Genomic DNA, 25,993 nt, shown 5'->3' on the forward strand with positions numbered 1-25,993 from the left:
GAATAGTGGGAGATTGTTGGGGTTGATACCCAAAACTCTCGTAGGGTCCTGTAGTTTATAAACACCTGTATGAACAAATACTAGTAATTAAATACAAAGAGTTTAGTCAATTATTCACGTACCGTTGAAGCTTTAAGCTACAGATCCATAAGGTCCCCTTGGTAGCTCAATAGATTCAAGTTGAGAATCAGTTTTTGGGTCAGTTTATAGTGTTCAAATTGACAAGCGGGAGTTTGATTATATATGATATGATTAAACTAGTTCAATTATATGTGATACAACTAATATGATGTATGAGATACATTAATTGGAGGAATATGATATAAATATGATTTATATCAAGTAAAGGAGAAAAGGACTACGGTTTAAATGTTATATATGATGTGATATTAAAACTATAGGTTATAAATATAATATGATAAGTTAGTTATTATATTTATTTATAATTAAAACAATTATAGGATAATTCTTGGTAGTTTCTCCTTTAACCGTGCGTGGAAGTGGGAGGTTTTGTTCAGTTTTTATAACTGAAGGATAAAATGAAAAATGTTTTCATTTTGTAAAGAATCGCTTCATTAAGTACACTATTAATCGCTTAGCTCACGAGAGACTATACGATAGTCTTCAAGTGTTTGTCTAAAAGATTGTGTACACGCGCATTTGACTAAACGATCATGTAGCATTTTACTAAACGATCGTGTAGCAAGCAAGATTCACTAAACAATCATGCAGTTTTTTACTAAACGATCGCGTGGCAAGCGATATTCACTAAACGATCATGTAAATGATCAAGGCTATTTTACTAAATGATCAAGCACACAAAGTCAATGCGATAAACAGTTCATTCTCCCATTTGCTCGGTCGTATAGTGCGATCATAGTTTCCTCCAACCCTCTACCAAATTCATAACAAAGCCCATACCTCTTGGATTCTCACTTCGAGAATACCAAGGTTACTGAGTGGTAGTGTTCGAAAGGTTTCTTGTTTGTGAATAATAGATGATTGGGTTGGCGTGCTAAGTGACAGCGAGAGGTTGTTGTTTCAAGTTCTTCATGAGAGCGAGAGATCTGTGGAAGAAGAGTTCTTCAAAGGTAAGTCTCTCACTCCTTTGTATTTAATTACTAAAGCATGCTATAATATATTAGAAAATGCACAATTTGTTTGTATGTTTGTGAATGCTTGTAATTTTGTCACAACTATAACCGAACTTATCTCGAGCCAAGAGAGGGTGTGGCATTATATTGTTTAAGCCCCAGAATCAGCCCTTAAAGGAGAAATTTCTCTACATACCCTAATACCAGGGAAGAAGTGAATTCTTTCTTGTGTAGTTGCGTACCCAACTCCCCAATCAGATGAATCCCAAAATGGTAGGCACATTGAGTCGGCGAAACTGGCAACTCTCGCCCATTTAAATCAAATGACCGCCTTTATAAGTAAAAGTTCACAATTCACTCAGGATTCAAGTCAAGTCATCTATGGTCCTCCTGGTGAAATGTAAGGCTCTTCTAAAAACTATTCATTTCGTAGTCCAATCTTATAAAAACTATTTGTATAGAATACCTCCACTCACATGTCTCCATATGAATTATGAGGATTAGATTGAAAAAATTGATTTCCCGTGGAAGCGTATGAATACCTTGCATTTAGACATTCAATTTTTATGGAAACGAAAACAATAAAATAAAACATGCATTTGTAGGACAAACATTCAAACAAAACTATAAGCATGTTAGAAAAAAGGAAGAAGAGAATGAATCAAAACTCACATTTGTTGATTCTTCTAGCTTTCCTCTTCCACCGTTATCAACGATCTTGAACTTTTCCAATAGAGAAGGACACCACCAACAAAGTTACCTTGCTATTCTCTAGGATTCGAAAGAACTTAGAAGAGTGATCTCCAAGAACTTTTGAGGAGGAAAATTGTAGAGAATTTTTAAAGAGAAATTAGAAAGAAGGTAAAGACTTGGAGACTAGGTTTTGTTTAGTAAAAACTCATTGCCCTAAATGGGCTATAAGGATATATTTATATGGAGAAGAGTTAACCCCTTCTCCAAGAATTTCCCTTTATAACCTTAGTGCTAATTAATTAAGTAGCCCTTGTTTAATTAATTAACACATTAATTAAATAATCATATATCAAATCCTATTTAATTAATTATCATAAATATCATTTTTATACTAACCCCCAATATCCATTATTTATTAATCAATTAATTAACCATTAATTAATCAATTAGATAATTGAAGGAATACACAAGCATGCAACAGAAGCAAACAGAATCAATAAGCATACTAATTACATTTAATTTGAGTTTTAAAGCATGCAAATACAAGTGGGTTTCATGTTACATACCTTTCTTGATGAAATCTTCAATTCTAAGCTGCTTTTCACTCCAATTCAGCTCTAAATCAATCCGTGAACCACCAAAAGATCTTCTCTACTATTCTCAGCCTTGAATTTGAGTTGTGGAACTCATAATTTGAGTGGATTTAGTGAAGGAATTTTGTGGGTTTCAAGAGGAAGAAGAAGATGTTAGCTAAAAAAGGGAGGTATCTTGAATTTAGTGGTTTTATCAGAGATAAGTGTAAATGAGAGAAAAGTATCCAAAAAAGTTTACTCTTTTGGAAAGAGAAATAAATTTAATGTGTTCGAAACTCCTAATTAAGTATGGTTTGAAGGCTTGATATGAGAGATTTCAAGGTATTTGTTCTGGTGTAGAAGAAGAATACCTCATTATCATGTGGAACTTTAAGACAATATGAGTGTTAGATGGAAAGATAGCTTATGTAGGTGATTGGTATGGAACTTTGTTTTAACACAAGAATCTGTTGCCGAAATAGAAGGTCGAGAAGGGATGAGCTAAAATGGAGTTACTAGTAGCAGTAGATGTTCAAGAACTATTGACATGGTATGTTGAGGCTTCATTAGTTAAGAGGTAAATCATTGAGGGAATTAGTAAGATTTAAGGGATTTTGAGTTTGTGTGCTAGTTGGAAACATGAACTAGTAAGACCATCAAGTTGGTTGAAAAAGAAAAATAATCTAGCTCAAGGTAGACAAAAGGGGTATATGCACAAAAGTAAGTAAGTTGGATCTTCCAATATAACCATTGGCATAAGGGATAGACTTGGTAATAAAGTTGAGTTGATAACAAGAAGTTGCTAAAGGTGGATTTGGAGCATTACAGGTTAGTATGTTTTCTCTTGCATGGGCAATGAGTTAACTAGCTCTAGGGAGTACGAGCAATTCAAGCTAGGACTTATGAATCAAGAAGGTTTCATCGTAAAAACTAACTCCAGGGATCAATTACGATTATTATGAGGTTATGAAAATGTTTATCAATTGACTTATACTTTAGCATCCAGGGACTTCAAAACCTCATTTTCGGGGGGAATTCTGGACTCGTTCGCAGCAGGGTTTAAGTAATGATATGTGATTGTTTCAAGCCTAAAGAATAATATGAGGATTGGTTCAAGCAAGTTTTATAGCCCATGACAGTATAGAGCCTCGTGATGAGTTTCTCATGAATGTGAGACTTAATTAGACAAAGTTATTCTTAAACATGTAGACCCTAAGAAAGACATCACAGTTAACGCTTCTAGAGTAGAAGCAGTTTTCAGTTGACTAGATTTGTTCTGGTACATATCTTCAGATGACACATTATATAGCATTACTAGTTTTTTCACTGCACATATGCAGTTTTCCCTGTGACAGAATGGTAAGCTCAAATATATGTTTTTAGTATATAAGACTTTCTTAACTTCATGACCGTTTTCACAGTTCTCAGCTGTAGAAGTGCTGTCGATTTTCAATATCTTAAGTTTCATAGTTATTTATGAAAGGGGGTTGTTACACCTCTCCGATATTAGTTTCAGCTATGTCAAACAGCGATCACGTTTTACATCCATTTTTGGAAGAGTCTCCCAGAAGGTGTTGAATCCTAGTCGAAATTTATTGCAGCTTTTCACCCACAGACTGATGGTCAAACAAAGTTTTCAAACCAAAAATTGGAGAGTATGTTATGTGCATTTGAGTGGAATTTTCGAGGATTTGGGACTCTCATTTGCATCTCATGAAGTTTGCTTATATTATTAGTCACCATACTAGTATTAGCATGTCGCCATTGGAGGCCTTATATGAGAAGAGTTGTAGGTCTCTTGTATCTTGGGATGAGGTTGGTGAATGGAAGTTGCTAGGACTTGAGTTAGTGCAGACGACAAATGAGGCAATACAGAAGATTTGAGCACGTATGCAAACAGCTAAGGATAGATAGAAAAGTTATGCCAACGTGAGATGTAAGGACCTGGAATTTGAGACTGGTGATAAGGTGTTCTTAAAGGTGGCACCTATGAAAGGTGTTCTGAGGTTTGGCAGGAAAGGGAAGCTGAGTCCGAGATACATTAGACCTTTCGAGATCTTGGAGCAAATTGGCCCCGTAGCTTACCGATTAGCATTGCCTCCATCACTGTCTTCTGTTCATAATGTCTGCTATGTTTCGATGCTGAGAATGTATGTGATAGATCCGTCCCTTGTGATGGGCTTTGAACCATTACAGTTGAAGGAAAAACTTGAACTACGAGGAGAAGCCCATGGAAATTCTCGCCAAAGAAGTAAAGACATTACGCCCTAGGGGGTTAGCATTTGTGGAAGTCCTGTGGCAAAATCACCAGATCAAGGAAGCCACTTGGGAGCGAGAGGTTAAGATGAGAGCCCAGTACCTGGAGCTTTTTCAGGAATGAACTTTCGAGGACGAAAGTTCTTTAAGGAGGGTAGAATGTAACATCCCAATTTTTTGTTCTTATTGTACTTTTGGTAATTTCTAGTATTAAAGGGCATTTTTGGAATTTTGAAAAATTTAAGTGTAATTTTGGAAATTTATGTCTCTAATTTTTAATTTGAAATTAATGCCAAGAATCTATTTCATTTTGGGAGGAGATTAGTGAAATTCTTTTGAATTGAAAATTTTATGAGGAAAAGGGATCAAAAGTTGGAAGAAAGAGAATAAAAATAAAATAAGATAAAACATAATAGAATAAAATAAACTAAGATATTTTATTTTATTTTTATTTCTTTATTGTTATTTTTTTCCCTTTTTCTTTTCTTTTCTTCTTTTCTTCTTTTCTTCTTCTTCCCCATTTCTTTCCCCTCGCCAAAACCCTCTCTTCACTCGTATCTCCCTCGCCGCCACAGATCCCAGCCTTTCCCCCCTCCCGATTGACATAACGTTGTCTAGCCAGCCATCCGGTCGTCGCCTCGGATCTCGTCGGCCGAAGCCTTCCCCAGTGCGCCGCCTCAGACCTCGAGCCGATCAGCCCAGCCGCGCAACCCACGCGTCCGTCCAGCCTCACATCTTCATGTCGCTTCGCCGTCATCCTAGCCGCGTAGCCACACCACACCGCCGCTCTTCCAAATCCGCCGCTAACTCGAGTGCTGTCGTCCGCCAGTGTAGTCGTCGATGAGGGTCTGCCTCGTGGGTTTTCCCTTTTTCGATCTCCCTTTCTCGCATCTTCCACCAGTCGTGCGCCGCATGACAGTGAGCTTCAGTCGCCCGCCTTTCTCTCTCTGACCTACGAATCTATAGTTTGCCGCCTTCGGTTGTGAGTCGCTGCTACCTAGGTTGTGCGACTTCACTCCAACACTGCCGTCTAGTAGGATGTCGTTGCTGCTCGTCGGATCTACTAGTTTGGGTGAGTTTTGTTAGGAATTTGAGGATTTGTTGTTCAAGTTTTGAACACCCAACCAACTATGGGCCTAGTTACTGGATTAATTGTGATTTTGGATTTTAGATATAAAGTTTGGAGGGATTTTAAAGTCTTTAGGGTGCTACCGACAAGATTATGAGTTCTGTCAATCTTGGTAAGTTTTGGGTGAGTAATTGGTTTGGTTCCCTTTTGGATTAAAGATAATTGTTGAAAATTTAGTTATTAAACTTTGGTTTTGATTTAGGGTCAGATTGGACCAATAAATAGAACAAGCCGCGACTTCGATAAGTTAAATTTGGGAACATTTGGTTTAATCTGGATAATTGGATTTAGACCCTAAAGATGAGTTTAAAACTTTGGAGTTTAAAACTTTGGATTTATTATTTGGACTAGGAGTGCTAAATTAATATTTGTAATGTATGTTATAGGGTGGATTCAAAGTCTTTCGAGAGTTGTAAGAAGGTTAATTACTTGGATTAATTTGTGACCAAATTTGAGGTAAGTAATCTTATTACTGGAACTGTCTACGGGCTGACAAAACGATAGCATGATGGATGAATATTATGACAGAATGATAGCATGATAGACGGATAGTATAGTATGACCGATATTTGTTCTTGTATGAGAATCTGAAAGATTTATTTGTACACGTAGATACTTGCATGCTAGTAAGAAATGATATTTGATTCACTGAGGTTGTATTTAATATGAGGATATTGAGGCATATGTGCATGTTATATAGCCATGATGTTGATGTGTATATGTATGTTATAAATGAAGGATCTCATACCAAGAGTTCCATGAGCGTGTTCAGATCGCTCCGATCTCACCGTGACCGAAATATAATAATATACATTCATCACATATAGTTATGCAAATAAATCTAATTATCAGCATGCTAAGAACAAGATAATTAACAGGGAAAGGATTCCATACCAGTTGAAGACTATCTTTGAACTTTAGAACCCCAACGCAATGGATCCCTCCAACAGATCTACCAACACCCGGCAGGAACATCGACTGCAGTAGCACGATCAATGTGAACACGAATGCCGCAACAAGGACGAAACCACCACTAATGAGCCCCGGGTATTATCGGAGTGAAAACCCAAAGGGTGGACTTTGGTGAATTTGATAAAGGACGGAGGACAAACGAGTCGTGTAGGCGATAAGCAAGTGGGAGAGAAAACAGTGCTATCGTATAGCAGAAGTGCTTATCGCATAGAGGAGCTACACGATCGTGTATGAAATGTTGAACGATCATTTAGAAAAAACGTATACGATCGTTTAGGCGGAGAAGCAACTAACGTATAGGCTCTCAGGCGATCGTTTCACGAAATCTTTTGGGTGGAAGAATGAATAACGATTTCACTATTCAAAATGAAAACTTTTTTCATTTTTAACCCATCGGTTACCATAACCAACGCTGCCTATTAACCCACGTCCGAATGTTGAAAAAAAAAAGATTAATTATCATATAATTAATCAATTAATTAATTAATTAATATAATCATATTATATTTATATCCTATAATTTGATATCACATATCTACTATAGTATTTTCTCCTCTACTTGATATAAATCATATTTATATCTAATTTCCTCCATAATAATGTATTTCATACATTTGCCAATTATATCATATATAATTAACCAGTCTAATTATATCATATATAATCGAACTTCCTCTTGTCAATTTGAACATTTCAAATTAACCCAAATATTGGTTCTCGACTTTATCCAAGCTACCCAGGGGACCTAATGGACCTGTGGCTCGAAGCTCCAATGGTACATGAATAGTTGACTAAACTCTTTAGCCACGAAATCCACCATCTGTTAACTGTCAGGCATTCCACTAAAAACCAACAGCTAAACTCTTCTTATCACAAATATATTTCTGTGTCCATCGGATATAATCAATCATGAGTACGATGACCCTTCACAGATGCTCGTAAGTACAGCTGGGCCAATTTGCCGTTTTGAACCTGTAGTTACATCTCACTCCTTAAGTACCACTGATTCCTCTAATGAACAATACAACATAGTCCAACTATGTGTGAAGACCTCTCAGGCCACGAGAAGGTGTGTGGCGCCACATTGTTCAAGCCCCGAAATCAGCCCTTAAGGGAGCCATCTATCTACTTACCCCTGCCTCGGGAAGGAGTGAATTCCATCTTGTGTAGCTGAGTTCCCAGCTCCTAAATCAGATGAATCCCCAAAATGGTGGTTTGAATCGGCGACTTGACCACTCGCACCCATACAAATCAAAGGACTGCCCTCAATGGCAGGAGTTCCCAACTCACTTAGGATTGAAGTCATGTTACCTATGGTCATCCTAGTGAAGTGAAGTCTCTATCATGAACGGTGTTATATAGCAGACGTTAACACTTTGTGGTCAGGTCTTATACAAACTCTTTGTATAGGACACCCCCACTTGCATGTCCCCAATACGCATGATTAGGATCAGACCATCTGTGATAAGTTACAACACTTGTGACCATTCCAAAAAGCGGGCCGCATCCGTAGTGTTACCAGGATAAGGTTTCCCTCCTATATCCATATACTACAGACCATTTTGGTTATCACTCAAGACATGATCCACTTGTATGTCACCACATATATACTTGAGTCACATACAGATAACCAGGGATTTTATGTTTATTGGTTTGTGGTAAAGCAAATAAAACAAGTAAATGAGCAAAATACAAGATGTGAAGTAAATATCATATATTAACAACACAAGCGTTCATACAAACTGTTTACAAATTATAGGACATGAGACTTTAGGGCATCAACCCCAACAATAAAACCATATTGTGATAATTGTGATGTTGAGACTGTGATAGTGTCTTTACAGATTAGTTAGATGGCCACTAGATATTGTGTTTTCCTTCGGGATTCACCAGATATTGTGTTTCCTTCGGGATTCACCAAGAGTTGTGTTTCCTTCAGGATTCACCAGAGGTTGTGGGTCCTAAGAGACTTACTAGAGGTAGTGGGCATACTTAACTACAGTAGGATAGAAATCAGTTTTTCATGTATGTATGTGTCCTATGAGGACTAGAGCAGTTTATATGTTCCACCAAAGGTAGGCATCTAGAGGACATAGATGCCTAGCCTAACCCCAGTAGTGGGGTTACTTACTGATTATTTTATAATCATCATTTTTCATGTTGTTTCAGGTAAAGGTAGAAATGCACTGGCGATTGACAAGCGGAATCCGTGATCGAGCCACTGGGACTAGTTTTATGCTTCCGCTCATGAGATTTAGATTTCTTTTCATGTTTTTTCAACCTTCAGTTTTGATGTTTAAAACTTACTATTAAGAATTATTTTCAGACTTATTTATTATCATTTATGATTTATGGGTACTCTATTATTTGTTTTAATATTTGAATTTAATAAAGGACTTTTGAATTTACCTTATTTATTTAGCATTTATTTCGGGTGTCGGTTTAAGATCCATGCATGTATGTATTTAGTAACGGCCTAACTTGAGTCCTAGGGGGTCGGGTCGTTACAAAATTAATCACATACTTAATTTTAAACATGAATCCTATTCATGTAATTGAAATTTAAATCAACATTTAAATATTATTAAATTTCCAATTTCGTTTAATTTTAACAAATTAAATGTTAATTATATCGAATATAATTAAGCAAACCCTAATTTGATTTTGAACTAATTCAAACTCAAAACCTTAATTTCAATTTGAACATTTTTCAAATTGAAATTCAATTTGAAAAATTCAAATTGATATCATTCCAAATTCACTCAATTTAATAATTTAAGGTGTTCATGTTTTACGAGCTAGTAGAGGGACCTTATAGACCTACAGATCATGAGCTCCAACGATTAAGATTAATTGGCTAAACTATTTAGACCGAATTAATCAGTATTCATTAACTATCAAGTTAAATCTCTATAGCTCGATAGTTGCACTTTCCTCACTGTAGATATATTTGTGTCCACACGATATAACCATAACTAATAAGTCGACCCTTCACAAGTTGTTCGTAATAACGGTTGGGTCAATCTGCTGTTTTACCGCCGATATTACATCTTCTTTCTCAAGTTCTAACTGATCCTCTAATAAACAATTGGTTTTTGATCCAGTCACTAAACCAAACCCCTCTTAGCCCAGTGAGAGGGTGGGGCCTCCTTGTTCAAGATCTTGATTCAATACTTAAGAGAACAACCTTTCTCCTATGCCTAAATTGGGTAGGTGTAAATTCCATCTTGCACCCTATGTTTCCAGCCATCTACCCGGTCTTACCCCTGAAATGAGAGGCTTATTGAGTCGACACTATTGAGCCAATCCTCACCTATGCAAATCTGAGGATAATCCCGAATAAACAGAAGTACATAGTTAGCTCAGGATTAAGATCGAGTTACCTAGGTCATTTAAGCGAAATAGTTAGTCTTAAACAGTGAACGTTGTTATAAAGTAAGAGTGACTTATATCTTGGTCCGATCTTATGCAAACTCATTGCATAGGACGCCCCCACTCCTCATGTCAATACATGAACGAATCTAGATCACTTCGTTTGTAATATCTTTACAACAACTTATAACAGCTACAGAGTAGGCCGCATCTAATAGTATTACCAGAATAAGGTACCCAACCTTAATCATATACTATAGACCATTTTAGCTATTTACTCGAACTTGATCCATCTCTATGTCTCTACATAAAGTTCAAGTTTAATAGACATGGATCTTAATTTATTGGATTTAGACTTATGAATGTAACTAATAGATTCAATACCTTTATTGAAGAAATGTTGAACAACATCTTTTATTGATAATAGAATGTGTTTACTTTACAAACTGCGAGTTTTAGGACATAAAACCCAACAATAACTATATTAAATCATATTTAATATGGAGTTAATTAACATATAAATTTCACATATTTATATGCATGCAGTTCTTTATGAATCCAATTCATATGAATATAATATTTGAATCTTATTCAAATATATCACTCTTACATAATTTGGATTATAGATCATATCTATAATTAACCATTATATATTAATCTCATTAATATAAAATTTCCTCATTTGATTTGAGCAATTTAAATCATTCCTCAATATTATCATTAGTGAGGACTTTATGGACCTATAGATTAGAAGCTCCAATGATATGAGATTGATTGATTAAACTCCTTTAATTTAATTAATCAATATTCATTAACTACTGATCACACTAAAGACCGATAGCTGCACTCTTTACATTGTAGATATATTTTTGTGTCCATGAATATAACCAATCAATAAAGCGATGATCCTTCATAAATGATCATAACTACAACTGGGTCAAAATATTGTTTTACTCTTACAGTTACATCTAACTTCTTAAATACCATTGATTCCTCTAGTGAACAAATAGTTTATAATCTAACTATAAACTAACACCTCTCAGCCAGTGAGAGGTTGAAGCCTTATTGTTCAAGACCCGAAACCAGCTATTAAGGGAGCAATTAATCTACTTTCTCAAGGAATGGGAAGGGGTGAATTCCATCTTGTGTAGTTGTATTCCCAGCTCCCTAATTAAACAAATCCTCAAATTGGTAGGCTTATTGAGTCAGCTATCATGGCCACTCCCACCCATACAGATCAAAGGATTTTCATCATAAACAGAAGTTCATAACTCACTCAGGATTAAGGTCAAGTCTCCTATGGTCATCCTAATGAAATATTAGTTTCTTCAAGTAACGGTGTTATAAAGAGAAACTAATTATTTCGTGATCCAGTCTATGTATAAACTCCTTTATACAAGATACTCCCACTCACATGTCTTTACATGAACAATATGGTTCATATTGTTTGTAACACTTACATCTCATGTAACAATTACAAAGTGGGTCGTATCCGCAGTGTTAACAAGATAAGGCACCAAACCTTTATCCATTTACTGCAAACCTTTTAGGTTATTGCTTGAACATGAACCACATGTATGTCAACCACATACTATTCAAATGGCATCATATAACCTTAGATCTTAGTTTATTGGATTGAATTAATGTTGTCTAAATGTCAAATAAAATACCTTTAATTTTATTAGGTAAATAATTTGGGTTAACAAAACAAAAACCACGGGATACATTAAATTTAGGGCATCAATCCCAACAAAGATCACTTGTAGCACTTTACAACAATTGTAACAACTACAAAATGGGTCGTATTCATAGTGTCAACCGGATAAAGTACCCAGCCTTTTCTATCTACTACAGATCATTTAGGTTATCACTTAAACATGATCCACCTGTATGCCTCCACATACATATTTAAGTTACAGATGATAACCTTAGATCTTAGTTTATTGGTTCTTTTGGTTATAATGTAACTAAATGTCGAATAAAATACCTCTTATTTTATTAGATAAATAAATTATTTGTACAAATAATTACAAACTATAAGAACACAAGTTTTAAGGCATCAACCCCAACACATTTAATATCTGTGTTTGTTTGACAAGATTTCACTTTTTAAAACCCAGGATATTGTTATCTAGGGAACTTTAAAACCTATCTTAAATGAGTTTTTTAATACCATATATACTCGTGGGATTTTGATATTTAGGAGATGGATAGAGCCTAGTTAATTAACAAATTGATATCAATTAATTATTACTATTAATTTAATTCATTATTAAATATAAATATATTATTTAGACTTAATAACTTCCAACTAATATATTTATTATTTACATTTTATGTTATCTTAACTATTTAATATAATTTTTTTATTATTATTTATTAATATCTTAATTTATTTATTTAAATATTTTTATTAATTATATAAAATAATCTAAATAATGAATAATTTTAAAATATCCATTTAAATATATTTTTAATTGATTAATATTAATCGATATAATAATATATTAAATAGTTAAATTTAATTAGGATTACATTACTTGTTCTCTTACATTTGATTAAATAATTATTTAGTTTTGATTTTTATATAAAAAAATGGTAAATCAAATACATTCATTTAACTTCCAGACATTAATTATCATGCATATCTAAACACATGCATTAATTATTTCAGACATTTAAAATCTCGACATTCAAATTCTAGATATTTAATATTCATAACCATGAAATAATATATGCGATCCAGACAGCCCGTAACAGTACAAATGATAATTATTTTTTTTTTGATGAAATTCTAAATTATAACAATTAAAATAATTATATCATGTACTAACAAAAATTCTACCAATTAATTTATTCAAGAAATATGATAGGCTACTATAAATTCTACGAGATGTGATTGGTTTATAGAACGAAGAAGAATTTTGATTGGCAGTTGTTAGTTGGCAACCCAACTTTTCTTGGACCTAGAATTATAGGTTGTTATTATTATTATTATTATTATTATTATTATTATTATTATTATTTGGGTTAAGAGAACTCAAGTCGACCAGAAATAATAACGGCATATAAAAGTAAATTTGAATTACAACGTTACTTCTATGTATAACTTTTTTCAACTTAACCCAAAAAATATTGTTTTTTATATATAAATTAGAATTATCACACTGTTAATATTAAAAAGGGAAAATTTTCATCCATAAAAAAAATGTCAAACAATTTATAGAAATAGAAAAAAAATTGAATATTCATCCGTAATAAACTTATATCCGTTTTTATTATCATACTAACATATTTATTAAAATTTTGTTATTTATTATAAATCGTTTTGGGATGATCGAGTTTTTTAACATCCCTATTAACCATTACGAATCAAATGAATATAAATTCTTGTTATACTAGAAGCCATTGTGTTTGTATGAATAATTTAAAAAATACACCAATTTCTATTCCAATATTTCCACTGAAGAAATTAGGTTGCTGCCATAATTGGACAGTACTGAACATTGAATTCCAATTTGGAGGACAATAAAAAACCATTAACAGACCGCCCGCCCATCGAATTTTTGCATACGTTTTTTATTTTTCAGTTTTCTCCTTCAATTTATTCGCCACCGGTCTCAGAATTTGTCATTGACCCATTTTTCATTCTTCTCCCAGTCTTCACGTTACGCCGATAAGATCCTTCTTTCTTTGTTCCCCCCATTTTCCGGTCGCCGGAGGCAGGATCCCTTTGAATACAATCGCCGGAAGTGATGGTTGGGGTAAAGGGTCCGAGATGCAGATGGGGTTTGATGATGGGCGGTGCTCTCATCGCCGTTTTTCTTGCTGTGGCTATGACATCTCGAACCGCTCCTATCATTTCGCTCTTTGGCCGCACCAATAAGCCTTGTCATTGTGCTAATGTACGTTTTCTAGCACCTTAATTGTCTCTCTGGGTATGCCTGATCGATGAAAAACTTATAGATTAAGGCAACGGCAGTTTGTACTTCTTGTTTAAGCTAAGCAGTTCACTGCATTTTTGTGGTCTTCTTTAAATTGAAGGCTTTTCCTCTTTTGTACTGCTGAAATTGAGGGTTAGATTAATCAGGATAGGTTAGAATTTTGGTTTGGTTGGTATTTTTTGCAATTTTAAGTTTCTGTGATTTGGGTTATGGAATTGATATCTTCTATCTTCCATTTATTTGTTTGATTCTTAATGCACAGGATACCCCCAAGTACAGCGGTATGGTGGAGGGTTGTTGTTGTGATTATGAGACTGTAGATCGACTAAATGAGGAAGTTCTATATCCGTCCCTTCAAGAGCTTGTTAAAACTCCATTCTTTCGCTATTTCAAGGTTTGCTTAAATTTGATCGGCTTATTTTGATCAGCTAATACTATACCATTTCTTGTTGCATTTTGGATCTAAACGTCAATTTGAAAGGAACTCTTCTGTATTACTTTACGAGATGAATGCGCGATATTTAAGGAGAGGGATTGAGGAATGGCTACTTTTGGCTGTGTAATTTCTAAGACTACAAGAACTTGACTGGACACGAGAAAATTTTGAAATTGAGAAGCAACTGATGCTTAGCTTGTTCTGTTTAATACATTTGCATCGCATATTGTAGTATACTCATATTATTTATTTTTTTGTGCATGTCTAACATACTGAAATTCCTATTGCCAATGCATGATCATCATTCACAGGTTAAGTTGTGGTGTGATTGTCCTTTCTGGCCTGATGATGGTATGTGCCGATTGCGAGATTGTAGTGTTTGTGAATGTCCAGATAATGAGTTCCCTGAATCATTTAAAAAGCCTCGTATCCTTTCATCGGAGGCCTTTGTTTGTCAAGAGGGAAAACCTGAAGCTACGGTGGATCGTACATTAGATCGTAAAGCTTTCAAAGGTTGGACTGAAATAGACAACCCTTGGACCAGTGATGATGAGACTGATAATGGTGTGTAATATTAAATACAAACGCTTCAGTACGAACATTGGTTATTCTGTTGTCTGGTCTCTTATTTGTTTCCAATTGTTTTATTTCTACCAGCTGAGATGACATATGTAAATCTTCAACTGAACCCTGAACGCTACACTGGATACACTGGTCCATCTGCTAGAAGGATTTGGGATGCTGTCTATTCAGAGAACTGCCCAAAATGTAACATTTCACTCTCCATCTTGCTCTCTTCCTCTCAATGTATTTTGTTATTTATGTAATTATCATTCACTCTCAAACATACATTCTGTAAAAATGAACTCAGAATCTTTGAAGGGGAAGAGTAGAGGTAGAGTTAGGGGCTAAGAATCCTGGAACTAATACTAACTGATAACTCACCATACCAAAAGGGCCGGTTAAAAGTACTGCACAATGATCTCTCTTTTCCATATTTGAGTAGCAATTTACAGATATGGGGTCGCCTATTAGAGCAACTGTGGATATTTCTCAAGAATTGGTTATAAAATGTCTTCATGTGTTCCCTTATAGGACTTATGATACAAATTGACACTCCTACTTCGATGATTACTTGCAATTTAATTTACTTGGCATTTCGGTCCTGTTGCAAATTTTTGCTTTTATATTCCGTTCATTTAGAATATATCAGTATGGAGGGTTGCAAAATTTGATATAATTAGAGTAATGATTTTTTGTTTTGTAGATTTTTAGAAAGACTTTTCCGCATGGAATTATATGAACATTGTACTATTTTAAAATCATGGTCTCTATCTTAATTCTGATGTTATATTGCTGGATATCCTGTTGTCCTCATATTAAAGAAAAATGATAGCATTCATTATATGGTGTAGGTTTAGCTTGCTTCTTTCCAATTGGAAAGGTCTTTTGTATCTCCCCTTTGGGGTCTTTCCCCTCTTTTATAATTTCAATTTATGGTGTAGGTAAATACCATGAACATCTCCATTATTCCATATCTTGATTTTTTAACATCTTTTTGTTTCTTTTCTTTTTCCAGATCCATCAGAAGAGTTATGCCAAGAGGAAAGAATATTATACAAAATGATATCTGGTCTACATTCCTCTATTTCAGTCCATATAGCCGCTGATTATCTGATTGACGAGGCTACAAATTTGGTACAATTTCCATTTTGTCAAACTTCCCAACTGCCTTGGTTATAGTCTCCAGTAATTTGAAGGATCTTCCTTTGCTTTTCTTTGCAGTGGGGTCAAAATCTTTCTTTGTTGTATGATCGTGTCCTACGATATCCAGATCGTGTGAGAAACCTGTACTTCACATATCTCTTTGTTCTCCGAGCTGTGATGAAAGTGAGTAGGAACAACTCTGTTGTGCCGCCATTATTTTATTTACATGGCATTGAGCGTGGTCCTAACAATACATTTCTTTCTTAATGGTTATTTAATTGTATTGTTTATGTTTTTGCTTCTGTAATTTTAATATATCCACTGTTGGTTGCATTCTTGTTGCAAATACATCTAGGCTACGGAATACCTAGAGCACGCCGAATATGATACTGGTAACTTGAATGAAGACCTGAAGACACAATCCTTGATGAAACAGCTTCTTTTCAATTCCAAATTACAAGCTGCTTGCCCACTTCCATTTGATGAAGCCAAGTTATGGAAAGGTCAAAAAGGACCAGAATTGAAGCAACAAATACAAAAGCAATTCAGAAACATCAGGTCATTCTTTTAGGCCACACCTTTTTTCCTTTGATGAAATATCATGCAAGTAGTTATTCTCTTCTTTTATCTTATGCAGTGCACTGATGGATTGTGTTGGATGTGAGAAATGTCGACTTTGGGGGAAGCTTCAGGTTCTTGGTCTCGGTACTGCATTGAAGATTCTCTTCTCTGGTGATGATTATCAGGAACACTTGGGTCTGGATGTAAGTAATTCTGAAAAATATCTTCTTATATGTTCTGAGAAATCCTGAATTCTTTGGTTTGAATTTGGTATGATAAAAACTTATCAACTAATCTATATCATTTGAATCATTGGTTTGTTGGGGAGGCATTCCTGGAGTTCTGACTCTTGTGAACTCTTTATCATCCAAGGGTCTCTGAACTATTATGCCCAACTCTGCAGCTATCTTCATAAGACTTGTTTATTCATGTCCAAGTATTCTTTTAGAGCACTTAAAACTCATGAGCTTGGAACCTAGTGTGACAAAACAAAGTAGATTCATGGCATATTAGAACTTATCTCGTGTAGTCTGTCTCGAATTTCCAGATGAATTGTCTTCATACTACTCTATGCTAGTGTTTTTTGTTAATGAATTACCTTCATACTCCTTTAAATTTGTACTTCCTTTTCATCGCTTTTGGCGAATTTTGTCTGCATGCAAACTGCCTCGTTACATTGTGTGATCGGATATTATTATAGACAAACAAAATCTTACCTATTTCATTTCCCTGTGTTGCAGTTGCAAAGGAATGAAGTAATTGCCCTAATGAACCTACTCAATCGGCTATCCGAATCTGTCAAATTCGTTCACGAAGTCGGACCATCAGTGGAAACTACAATGGAAGGACAAATTGCTGCCCCCGCCAAAGAAAGTTGTCCATTTCATAGAATGTGGGCATCCATATTCAATAGCTAGCCTAAAAACTGTTATAGGTTTAAACTTTGCAACTAAGGAACCTGTTAAAATTCTCACATCTTAGCAAAAAAGTATTACCCTACAGCCATGAATAACTATGGCTATGAGAGATACGGTTGATGTACAGTGGATTTTGTAGAATGTAAGATAATAACACCCTACCACAGAATATGATTTTCACTTCTTTTTCTTTCAATCCAAGGCAATAACTTGCTTAGCCATTTACATATGGTGCCCTCATTCCTTATTCTTGTATTACTGTTAGATTCAGTTTGATTTTGAGCCATGCTTATCGTAATAAATCAATAAGTAAACCTGATTGAAAACAATTCAATTATATTTGCAATTTTCGTCATAAAATCTCATTACGATTACACCATTTTTCGTTACAGATTGATAAATGTGGTCATTCATATGGTGTCCTTGATTCAATTGATTGGTGGTTCACAATGGTTTCTATCAAACAAATAAGGCTAAATGCAATGTATAGAAAGAGGAAATGAAGTCTATAATTCAAAGGTTGTGAACAAATAAATTCTGTAAGCCTGTTTTTGCTGACAAAAAAAACCCTATGTAGTGATATTATCGCACACAAAATGAATACATACAGCACAAAAATATATACACTTCACTGTTCTCACAACTGAGTGTACAAATTGTTGGTTCCATAGTAATCAGGCTTTTCACAGCAGACTGCCAATTTTGTGCATAAGCCTCCCCTGCAGAACGGAAGAATTATCAGATTCCCAAGTCAGATAAGCAGTACCGAATATACTTATTGCCTACAAGAGAGGGATAAAAAAAAAAGATTAAGAAATGGTAGAAAGATAACAGAATTGCTAACTCAAGACATATGTTTGCACTGGAAACAATTATCATGGTCTTCTAATGTGGGAAAAGCTATACGTTAAATGCATCGACTATGCTATAACATTAACATTTAGTAAAGTTTGCCAAAATGAATATAGCTCAACTGGTATAGTACTTGTACTATCAACCTCAAAGGCAGAGGTTCAGTTCTTCCATCCCACATATTGTCAATAACAGTAGTATATTAATAATAAATTCAAGTAGCATTCATCGTGAGTTTGTTGAGTACTTGTACTGTCAGCCTCAAAGGCAAAGATTTGATTCTTTCATGTAGCATTCATCGTGAGTTTGTAACAACTTTTTTTCCTTAACCAAAAACCAAAAAGTTATCAACCGTGGTCTAAACATTCTTTAACCTCAACCCGAACACCTACTGTTATTATTTTCTGAGAACGAAAAGAGGGGAAAAAAGGATTCCCCATATGAGACTAAAAGCTATAAAAAGCTTAGTAGAGGATGATCTGAGCAAATTCCTAAAATGCTCATTAAATATATTAATAACTAGCGGGATTTCTTTTGACGTTTGCTAGGCTTCATTGTCTCCTTTCTTGGATCTTCAGGTGCTTTTAACTCAATATATGGCTGCAAGCATATCAAGACAAACGAGTAAGTAAAGGAAATTCAAATTAAATCATTGGATTTTTCAATATGTAAAAGAATTATGGAATTTATGTTTAGTTAAAATATCTCAGCTACCCATACAAATTCTCTATCTCGATATGGATTCTCCCAGATATTTTCTCTATGGCTAATTGCTACCTAAAGCCACGTTCCTTAATAGCTTATAATCTTGGATATAAGTATAATATAACTACCAGAAATAAATTTCCAGCCACATACCAAGTATATTATATTCCTTATAACCTTGTGGTAAGCACAGGTGAATAATCAAAGGTTACAAATCTGGAATCACGTAAATGTTCATCGTGCAATGAAGAGAAATTATCCATTGTGACTAACAGTGTCGGTAGGATTTATGAGAGAAAACTACTTCAAATTTATATCTAGGGAATGCAAAATTTTTAATCCACATTTAACCGTTATTATGAGGCTGCTACATTTAATAATCTTCCGACAATGAAAGAAATTATAATTATTATGATCAGGACGATTTGTCTGGCCTAGAAGGAGCCTAGAAAGGCAGAACAGAGGAGACTGAGCGATATGATAGAATGAGCTCAAAACAAATTAAGCAATTTCCAATCTTTTAAGCAAGTCTAGATGGAAGGCAATGGAAAAGGACTTTAAAAAGTATACAGTCAAAGGTTAAAATATTTGGATATTGGGCAGATGGGGAATTAAACTCAAACTATTAGTTATGGCAAAAAATCTCCAGGTTAAACATCTGGTTCATAGAAAAAGACCAGAGATTAGTGGTTTGCTAGTATAGTCGCTCAATCAAAGAAAATTCGACAGTTCAAGTAGTAAATCATTTTGATAAAACGTTCCAAGAAAAGAACATTGAAACAGAAGGAGTGATCATAGTAAACGACCGGAGGTTAGTGATCCACTAGTATAGTTGCTCAATCAAAGAAAATCTCGACAGCTCAAGTATTGTATAATTTTGACAAAACGTCCCAAGAAAAAAAAAAAACATTGATACAGAAGGAATATACAGCTGTATTACAAACCTCATCCCACTTTCTTTGAAGCTCAAGAAGCTCTTGGCAATATACAAGACACTCAGCGTGATATGCAGCAGCTAGTTCTTTTATCAAGGCCTTCCTTTTGATGATACCAATCACTTCAAAAGAGAAAGATAAAAAAAAATTGATCAGTACAATTACAATCCATAGAACTGGAAACTTTTAAGAAGAAACGTCTCTTAAAACATCTCTGCTCTACCATTCAAATTGGGAATGGATCAACTCTACTTTACCATTCTATACAATAAAATGGCAAATCCAAAGATTGAAAAACAGTTTCAAAATCTGAATGTCCAAACGCAAAGTAGAAAACTCATAGACAAGATCAGCAATTGCAGTTTGTTGCTACAATATCATAAAGAAGAGGGGAGCCAATTCGCCCATTCCCATAGCTAAAATGTATAAATCCATCACATCTCGAGTGCTAAAAACAAAAAAAAACCCATTACTCAGGAGTTAAGACCAAAACCACCCAACACCCCCGAAACGACATTCAATACCTAACAACACCCAACAAACGAAAAAATTCATCGAACAACGACTGCTAAGAAACCCCTAAGAATCAGGACATCGAGAAGGAGATAGAAACATTACTTCGACTGGGATCAAACGGAGGCGGAGGCCGTGGCGGAGGTGCAGAATCGACTTCGAGCGGAGGTTGAGATTCAGATTGGGGTTGTTGCGGTTCGTCAGCCATGGATGCGTCTCGAAAGAAAGGAAAGGGAATCGACAGAGAGATGGGAGTGGGCAGGAAAAAAGCTCAATCTCCGAAGTGGGTCTTCGTATTAGGACTCATATTTGGGATTGCCCCAATGACAGAATCAGGGTCGTCGTCGTCTCCCCGAATTGGAATTAGGGTTCTTTGTTACAGTACCTCGGAGTCAATCGGGTTGTCAGTGGCAATGGCATCGCTTCTCCTATTTATTTGCTCAACCACAGTGATCAGTGTTCCCAAAAATACTCCTTCCACATCTAGATAAGAGATCACAGAAGGCTGCCATCTTTGATTCGATCATCCTCCTACACTTTTTTTTTCCCTTCTGAAGTATATTTTTGTCTCTTGCTTATTTGGTTTTTTCTTTTCTTTTTTTTTTCCTTTTTTCCCTCTTGTTTATATGGGTTAGTTAACAAACACTTTTCATAACAATTTTGGAACAATTTAATCCTTACCTTCATTTTTTAATCAAAATTAAGTGTTCTATTATATCTATAGTGATTTTTTTTTTAGACAATTTATAATGACTTATTTTTAATTTGTTTTTTTGAAGAATTATATCTACAGTGACTTAGTTTTAGTTATAGTATATAGGTACAATTATATATATCATATTTATATAAGTTTCAAAAGTTTCAATATTACCATAAATTTTCATAAATGATTCAAAAGTATTAGAAATTATTTAGGTGGTATTTAGGACAAAAAAAAATAGAATTATGAAGTTATGGACACCATGATCTAACGAGTTTCATAAAATTAAGTTATGGGGCTACAAACTCCTTATACCAAACATGGAATGAAATTCACAACTTCATTCCCTAACTCCTCAGCTAAATACCAAATTTTGGATGAAAATTGAGATATTAATTAATATAGCAATGACCTATAATGAAAATTTAAATCGCCACATGGTTTTAGGTCTCAATTTTTGTTCGAAAGTCTAAAGGATTTTAATTCCAAGAGTAAATTTGAAATGTTTATAAACATTAAAAGGTCATTTTAAAACGTTTGTAAAAGTTGATCAGTTTTTTAAAAGAATGTTTATAACAACGAAGAGTGTGTGTGGCCGAAAGAATTGGAAAGTGAGTGTTTTTTAACTCTACTCCTTGTTTGGTCCAATGAGTTGATGGGTCTCACTACTAAACAACGTTAGTTTTATATCTTATCAACTCTTTATAGTATGGGTTTCATGAGTTCACAACTTCCTAGACTTCATAACTTCTTGCTCCTCGATGTTCCACTCATTATCCCAAATACCCTACCGAGAAGTAATAATGAAAACTTGAAAAATAACAACAAAAAAGTAATGAAAACCTATGAAAAGGCCCGCTTACCGTGGCATTGATGATACCATCCACCTATATGACCTCTTTACTACTTCATTTCTCGAATCACTGCATAATGTATATTTAATATTTTTATTTAATCTCTTTTTATAAAAACTTATTAAAATGAACTTTAAAAGAATTTTAAAAATTATTTTGAATGGTTGTCAAATACTTCAATTTTTTGTGACTTACTTTTAAAATTAAATACTTAAAAATTTGATCTAATCATATTCCTAATCTCTCTTGCCTTCTATATGCCTCCTAATTTATCATTCCCTCGTAACCCTGTCTTTCATTGCTGCATATGGTTTCATATGTATCCACGATGCAGACTTTTTTTGTCTACCTTCAGATTAAGAATACCTATATTAAAAAAATAAAAATAATAATTAAAAAAATGGTTGAGAGGTTGAAAATAATATGAGTAGATGATTTATTAAAGTTTACAATAAACAAATTTAATTGATATAAAAGTAGATGGAATGAATGCAACTTAATTTGTTTTAATAATTACAAATACATGAATATAATGCAAAGAGGTAAAAGAAGAAGATTTTTACATTCATTAATAAATGTAGAGAATGAATATGATACATTCACTCTTAAATTTTTGCTATAAAATTCGAAATATTTTGCAACTTCTCAATTTCTATTACTAAAACTTTTATGGTTTTTTTTTTTTTTTTTCATGAATCTGAGCATAACTTGATAAGTTCCATATCTTCTAATTTTTAAAATAAAATTTCGAAGTTAAATGTGGTGTTCACATCTATACTTCTCTACTATTGTTTTTTAATTAGTTTTTTTTGTATTATTCTGTCAGTGTTTTTTTCAAATACAAAATAATTGTTCATGCTTAAATTTTAGTTGATTTTAATTTTTTTAACACGTTAATTTAATTAAAAACATATTTCTTTTCATTGGGTTTATCTTACAATAATAGTAACAATAAGATAACAGTAGACATAATAATATTTTTTATATTTTACGTATTAACTATATTGATTTTTAAAAATAAATATATTTTTTTTCTAATATTTTAATTTGACCATTTTAAATCTTAATTTTTAAAAATAGGTTTAAAGGTTCCCAACTAATAATTCTATTTTAAATAAGGGGGATTTTTATATATAGAAAAGTGGGTCAAAGTATTTACAATTTATAGCAAAACTTTTAGGAAATCTTTAGTAGCCCAAACAAACACAAAAAAAGGGTGTAAAATACCCAAAAAGCCCAACCCGAAATGCAAAAAACAGAGGAAAATGCGGCGACCCGACCCGGATACGGGACTCATTCACAATTAATCGACATGATTTTCTTCGAGGATTCTTCCTTCCAATGAATGATGCTTTGTCTCCAATCCTCCTCATTTCATCGTTCTCTCAAAATCACTTTCTTCTTCTTCCATCGACACTGCTTCATCTTCTTTTTTTTTTTTTCCTATTTACGTCCTTTTCCTTCCGCTACTTCATTTCCATCCTCGCTCGCTGGTTCTTGGTCCTCATTCACTACTTCTTGGTCCTCGTCCGCTGCTTCTTGGTCCTATTCTTCTTCTTCTTCTTAATACTTCTTCTACTGCTGCTCTAAGTCCTTATTCTTGCTACATCTTTCTTCTATCACTATATCGGTAACTACTCAACTTCAAAAGGTATAACTCTTTTCTTTTCTTCTTATCAATTTATGAGTGATTATAGTTACTAAGCCTAATTATTGTCTAGTGTTAATATTTATTAACCCTAAATTTTGTGTATAGATGGTAAACAACATCAAAAGGAAGACAGTTAAAGAAGAATTGTAAAAATAAAAAAAAAAAAAGAAAAAAAGAAAAAAGGAAAAGATAACAACTCAAAAGGTAGTACAAAGAAAACCAAAACTGAAGGTATAAACAAACTTGTGATAGACATTTATAGTGGTATATCACTATCCATCAGTGATGGAAAGTAATGGAACACTTTTAATGTCTATCACAGATAAGAAACTGATAGACTCTATCATTTTCAATCTGTGATAGACATTAAAAACGTTCCATCACTGTCTATCACTATCTATAATAGATATTGGAAGTGTTTTATCCTTATTTATGATTGATATAGAGTGGACCTTTAATATTAATATTGTTGTTTTCAAAACTTATTAGAGAAATATTGTTGTTTTGAAACTTATTAGAGAAATATTGTTGTTTTAGGAGTTCGAGGCTAGAAGTTGAGGGTTGAGGATTCGACTAATGTAGAGGTCAAACGTTGAGAACTCGACAACAAACAAAACTTTAAGAAAACAATACGTAAATTAGGGTTGTCGAGGGTTGAAGTTTTCGACAAACAAAGAAACACTTTAGGGTTGTCGAGGTTTGAAGTTTCGACATACATGGAAACCTCGCTAATTTTTGTGATGAGGATCTCGCTCTAGAAGGGATTCTCGCTAATTTTTGTATAAGTCTTGACATTCATAAGTCGAAACTTCAACCCTCGACAAGGAAGATAAGTGGGTGAAGTAGATTGTAAGAGAGAGCGAGATTGTAGGAGAGAGCGAGATTGAAAGAAAGAGCGGCCATGACTAATGCTCTTTAACACAATCAGGATAAGCTTAGTCTAATTAATCCTATGCAATCATCCCATATCCTCAACATTTCTCATACATAATGTTGTTAAAAAGGTTTTAATTAATTAACCATAAGAACTATCATTAATGGATGTTATGTTATCATTAATTAGTACACTTTGAATTAACTCAAGATGTTACATATCTATAAGGTAAAATGTTCAAACTTCCATCTTTTATATAATTACACTAAAAACAAGGGTTTAGTTATGCAAGTTACCACACTCGAGAATGAACTTTCATCTAACATGATTTACATACAAACAAAATAACCAAAATTCTAAGAAAATAATGATAAATTCTCTCAGTAGGCAACAGCTGAAATAAATTCAATGATCAAATAAAATGGCGAAAGATTGATTCTCAGAGATGAGTTTGTATATTACTTCTATTGGAGCTTCCATTCTCAGAGATTGTAGGAGAGAGCGAGATTGAGAGTATCTCGCTGAACATCTCGTTCTCTCAATCTCACTCTCTCCTACAATCTCGCTGAACATCACGCTCTCTCAATCTCGCTCTCTCCTATTGTATATTCAATTTTTTTTATATTATAAAGTTGTACATTATTCTTTTAATTAACTTTTACATTATTCTTTTAATTAACTTGTACATTATTCTTTTAATTAACTTGTACATAACTTTTAATTAACTTGTCTTGTACATTATTCTTCTAATTAAGTTGTATATTATTCTTTTAATTAAGTTGTACATTATTCTTTTAATTAAGTTGTACATTATTCTTCTAATTAACTTGTACATTATTCTTTTAATTAACTTGTACATTATTCTTTTAATTAAGTTGTACATTATTCTTCTAATTAAGTTGTACATTATTCTTTTGATTAAGTTGTACATTATTCTTTTAATTAAGTTGTATATTATTCTTCTAATTGAGAAACAAATATTTTTTAATTGAGAAATAATTTTTTTTTCAGATCATGGCTTTAAACCCAGGACCTGTTGATCTCGATGTTTTGTACGACCAGTCCATTCATCGATCATCTGTTGTATGGCAAGATCGTACTACTGGATAAATATCTTGCAGACATCGAGAGGCAGTTCTCCAGCGCACTATCCCGCTCCACCCTCGAATATTACCGCTACTGCGCACATCTGAATTCTATGGGGTTGCTAGATTAGTATTTATACTACAAATGATGGGTGGAAGTCTGTTTTCAGA

General features: G+C 33.9%; 2 protein-coding genes and 1 long non-coding RNA gene across 5 annotated transcripts; 2 read left to right on the plus strand and 1 right to left on the minus strand.

The window, feature by feature from the left end:
• Positions 1-5,079: 5,079 nt before the first annotated feature.
• Positions 5,080-9,038, plus strand: LOC120072899. Of its 2 annotated transcripts, none has more exons than XR_005480620.1 (3): positions 5,080-5,856; positions 6,131-6,200; positions 8,886-9,038. It is a non-coding gene; the product is annotated as an uncharacterized LOC120072899 (long non-coding RNA). The 2 variants fall into 2 exon arrangements; XR_005480621.1 differs by lacking the exon at positions 8,886-9,038 and adding an exon at positions 6,623-7,146.
• A 4,540-nt stretch (positions 9,039-13,578) lies between these two features.
• On the plus strand, positions 13,579-17,878 carry LOC120073164 (endoplasmic reticulum oxidoreductin-1-like). The gene is made up of 9 exons (XM_039025821.1): positions 13,579-13,993; positions 14,295-14,426; positions 14,780-15,032; positions 15,126-15,236; positions 16,048-16,166; positions 16,254-16,358; positions 16,531-16,733; positions 16,813-16,939; positions 17,477-17,878. The coding sequence occupies exons 1-9, from the start codon at positions 13,844-13,846 to the stop codon at positions 17,651-17,653; spliced, it is 1,377 nt and encodes a 458-aa protein (XP_038881749.1). The 5' UTR covers positions 13,579-13,843; the 3' UTR covers positions 17,654-17,878.
• A 232-nt stretch (positions 17,879-18,110) lies between these two features.
• Positions 18,111-21,247, minus strand: LOC120073165. Of its 2 annotated transcripts, none has more exons than XM_039025823.1 (3): positions 20,764-21,247; positions 20,155-20,267; positions 18,111-18,372 (listed from the first exon to the last, which is right to left on the minus strand). In XM_039025823.1, the coding sequence occupies exons 1-3, from the start codon at positions 20,864-20,866 to the stop codon at positions 18,337-18,339; spliced, it is 252 nt and encodes an 83-aa protein (XP_038881751.1). In that variant the 5' UTR covers positions 20,867-21,247; the 3' UTR covers positions 18,111-18,336. The 2 variants fall into 2 exon arrangements, with proteins under 2 accessions (XP_038881751.1, XP_038881750.1); XM_039025822.1 differs by lacking the exon at positions 18,111-18,372 and adding an exon at positions 18,688-19,105 and having other exon boundaries at positions 20,764-21,244.
• Positions 21,248-25,993: the final 4,746 nt, after the last annotated feature.

This window comes from Benincasa hispida, chromosome 3 (assembly GCF_009727055.1).
Source record: "Benincasa hispida cultivar B227 chromosome 3, ASM972705v1, whole genome shotgun sequence".
NCBI classification, from domain to species: domain Eukaryota; kingdom Viridiplantae; phylum Streptophyta; class Magnoliopsida; order Cucurbitales; family Cucurbitaceae; genus Benincasa; species Benincasa hispida.

Bases quoted from the DNA above. Each gene is read 5' to 3' on its own strand.
- LOC120073165 (XM_039025822.1), bottom strand. From the start codon at position 20,866: ATGGCTGACGAACCGCAACAACCCCAATCTGAATCTCAACCTCCGCTC. The intron at 20,268-20,763 runs GTAATGTTTCTA...TCTCTTTTGAAG, and splicing joins TCCGTTTGATCCCAGTCGAA to TGATTGGTATCATCAAAAGG. The intron at 19,106-20,154 runs GTTTGTAATACA...ATATGCTTGCAG, and splicing joins TTCAAAGAAAGTGGGATGAG to CCATATATTGAGTTAAAAGC.
- LOC120073164 (XM_039025821.1), top strand. From the start codon at position 13,844: ATGGTTGGGGTAAAGGGTCCGAGATGCAGATGGGGTTTGATGATGGGC. The intron at 13,994-14,294 runs GTACGTTTTCTA...CTTAATGCACAG, and splicing joins AGCCTTGTCATTGTGCTAAT to GATACCCCCAAGTACAGCGG. The intron at 16,167-16,253 runs GTACAATTTCCA...TTTTCTTTGCAG, and splicing joins TTGACGAGGCTACAAATTTG to TGGGGTCAAAATCTTTCTTT.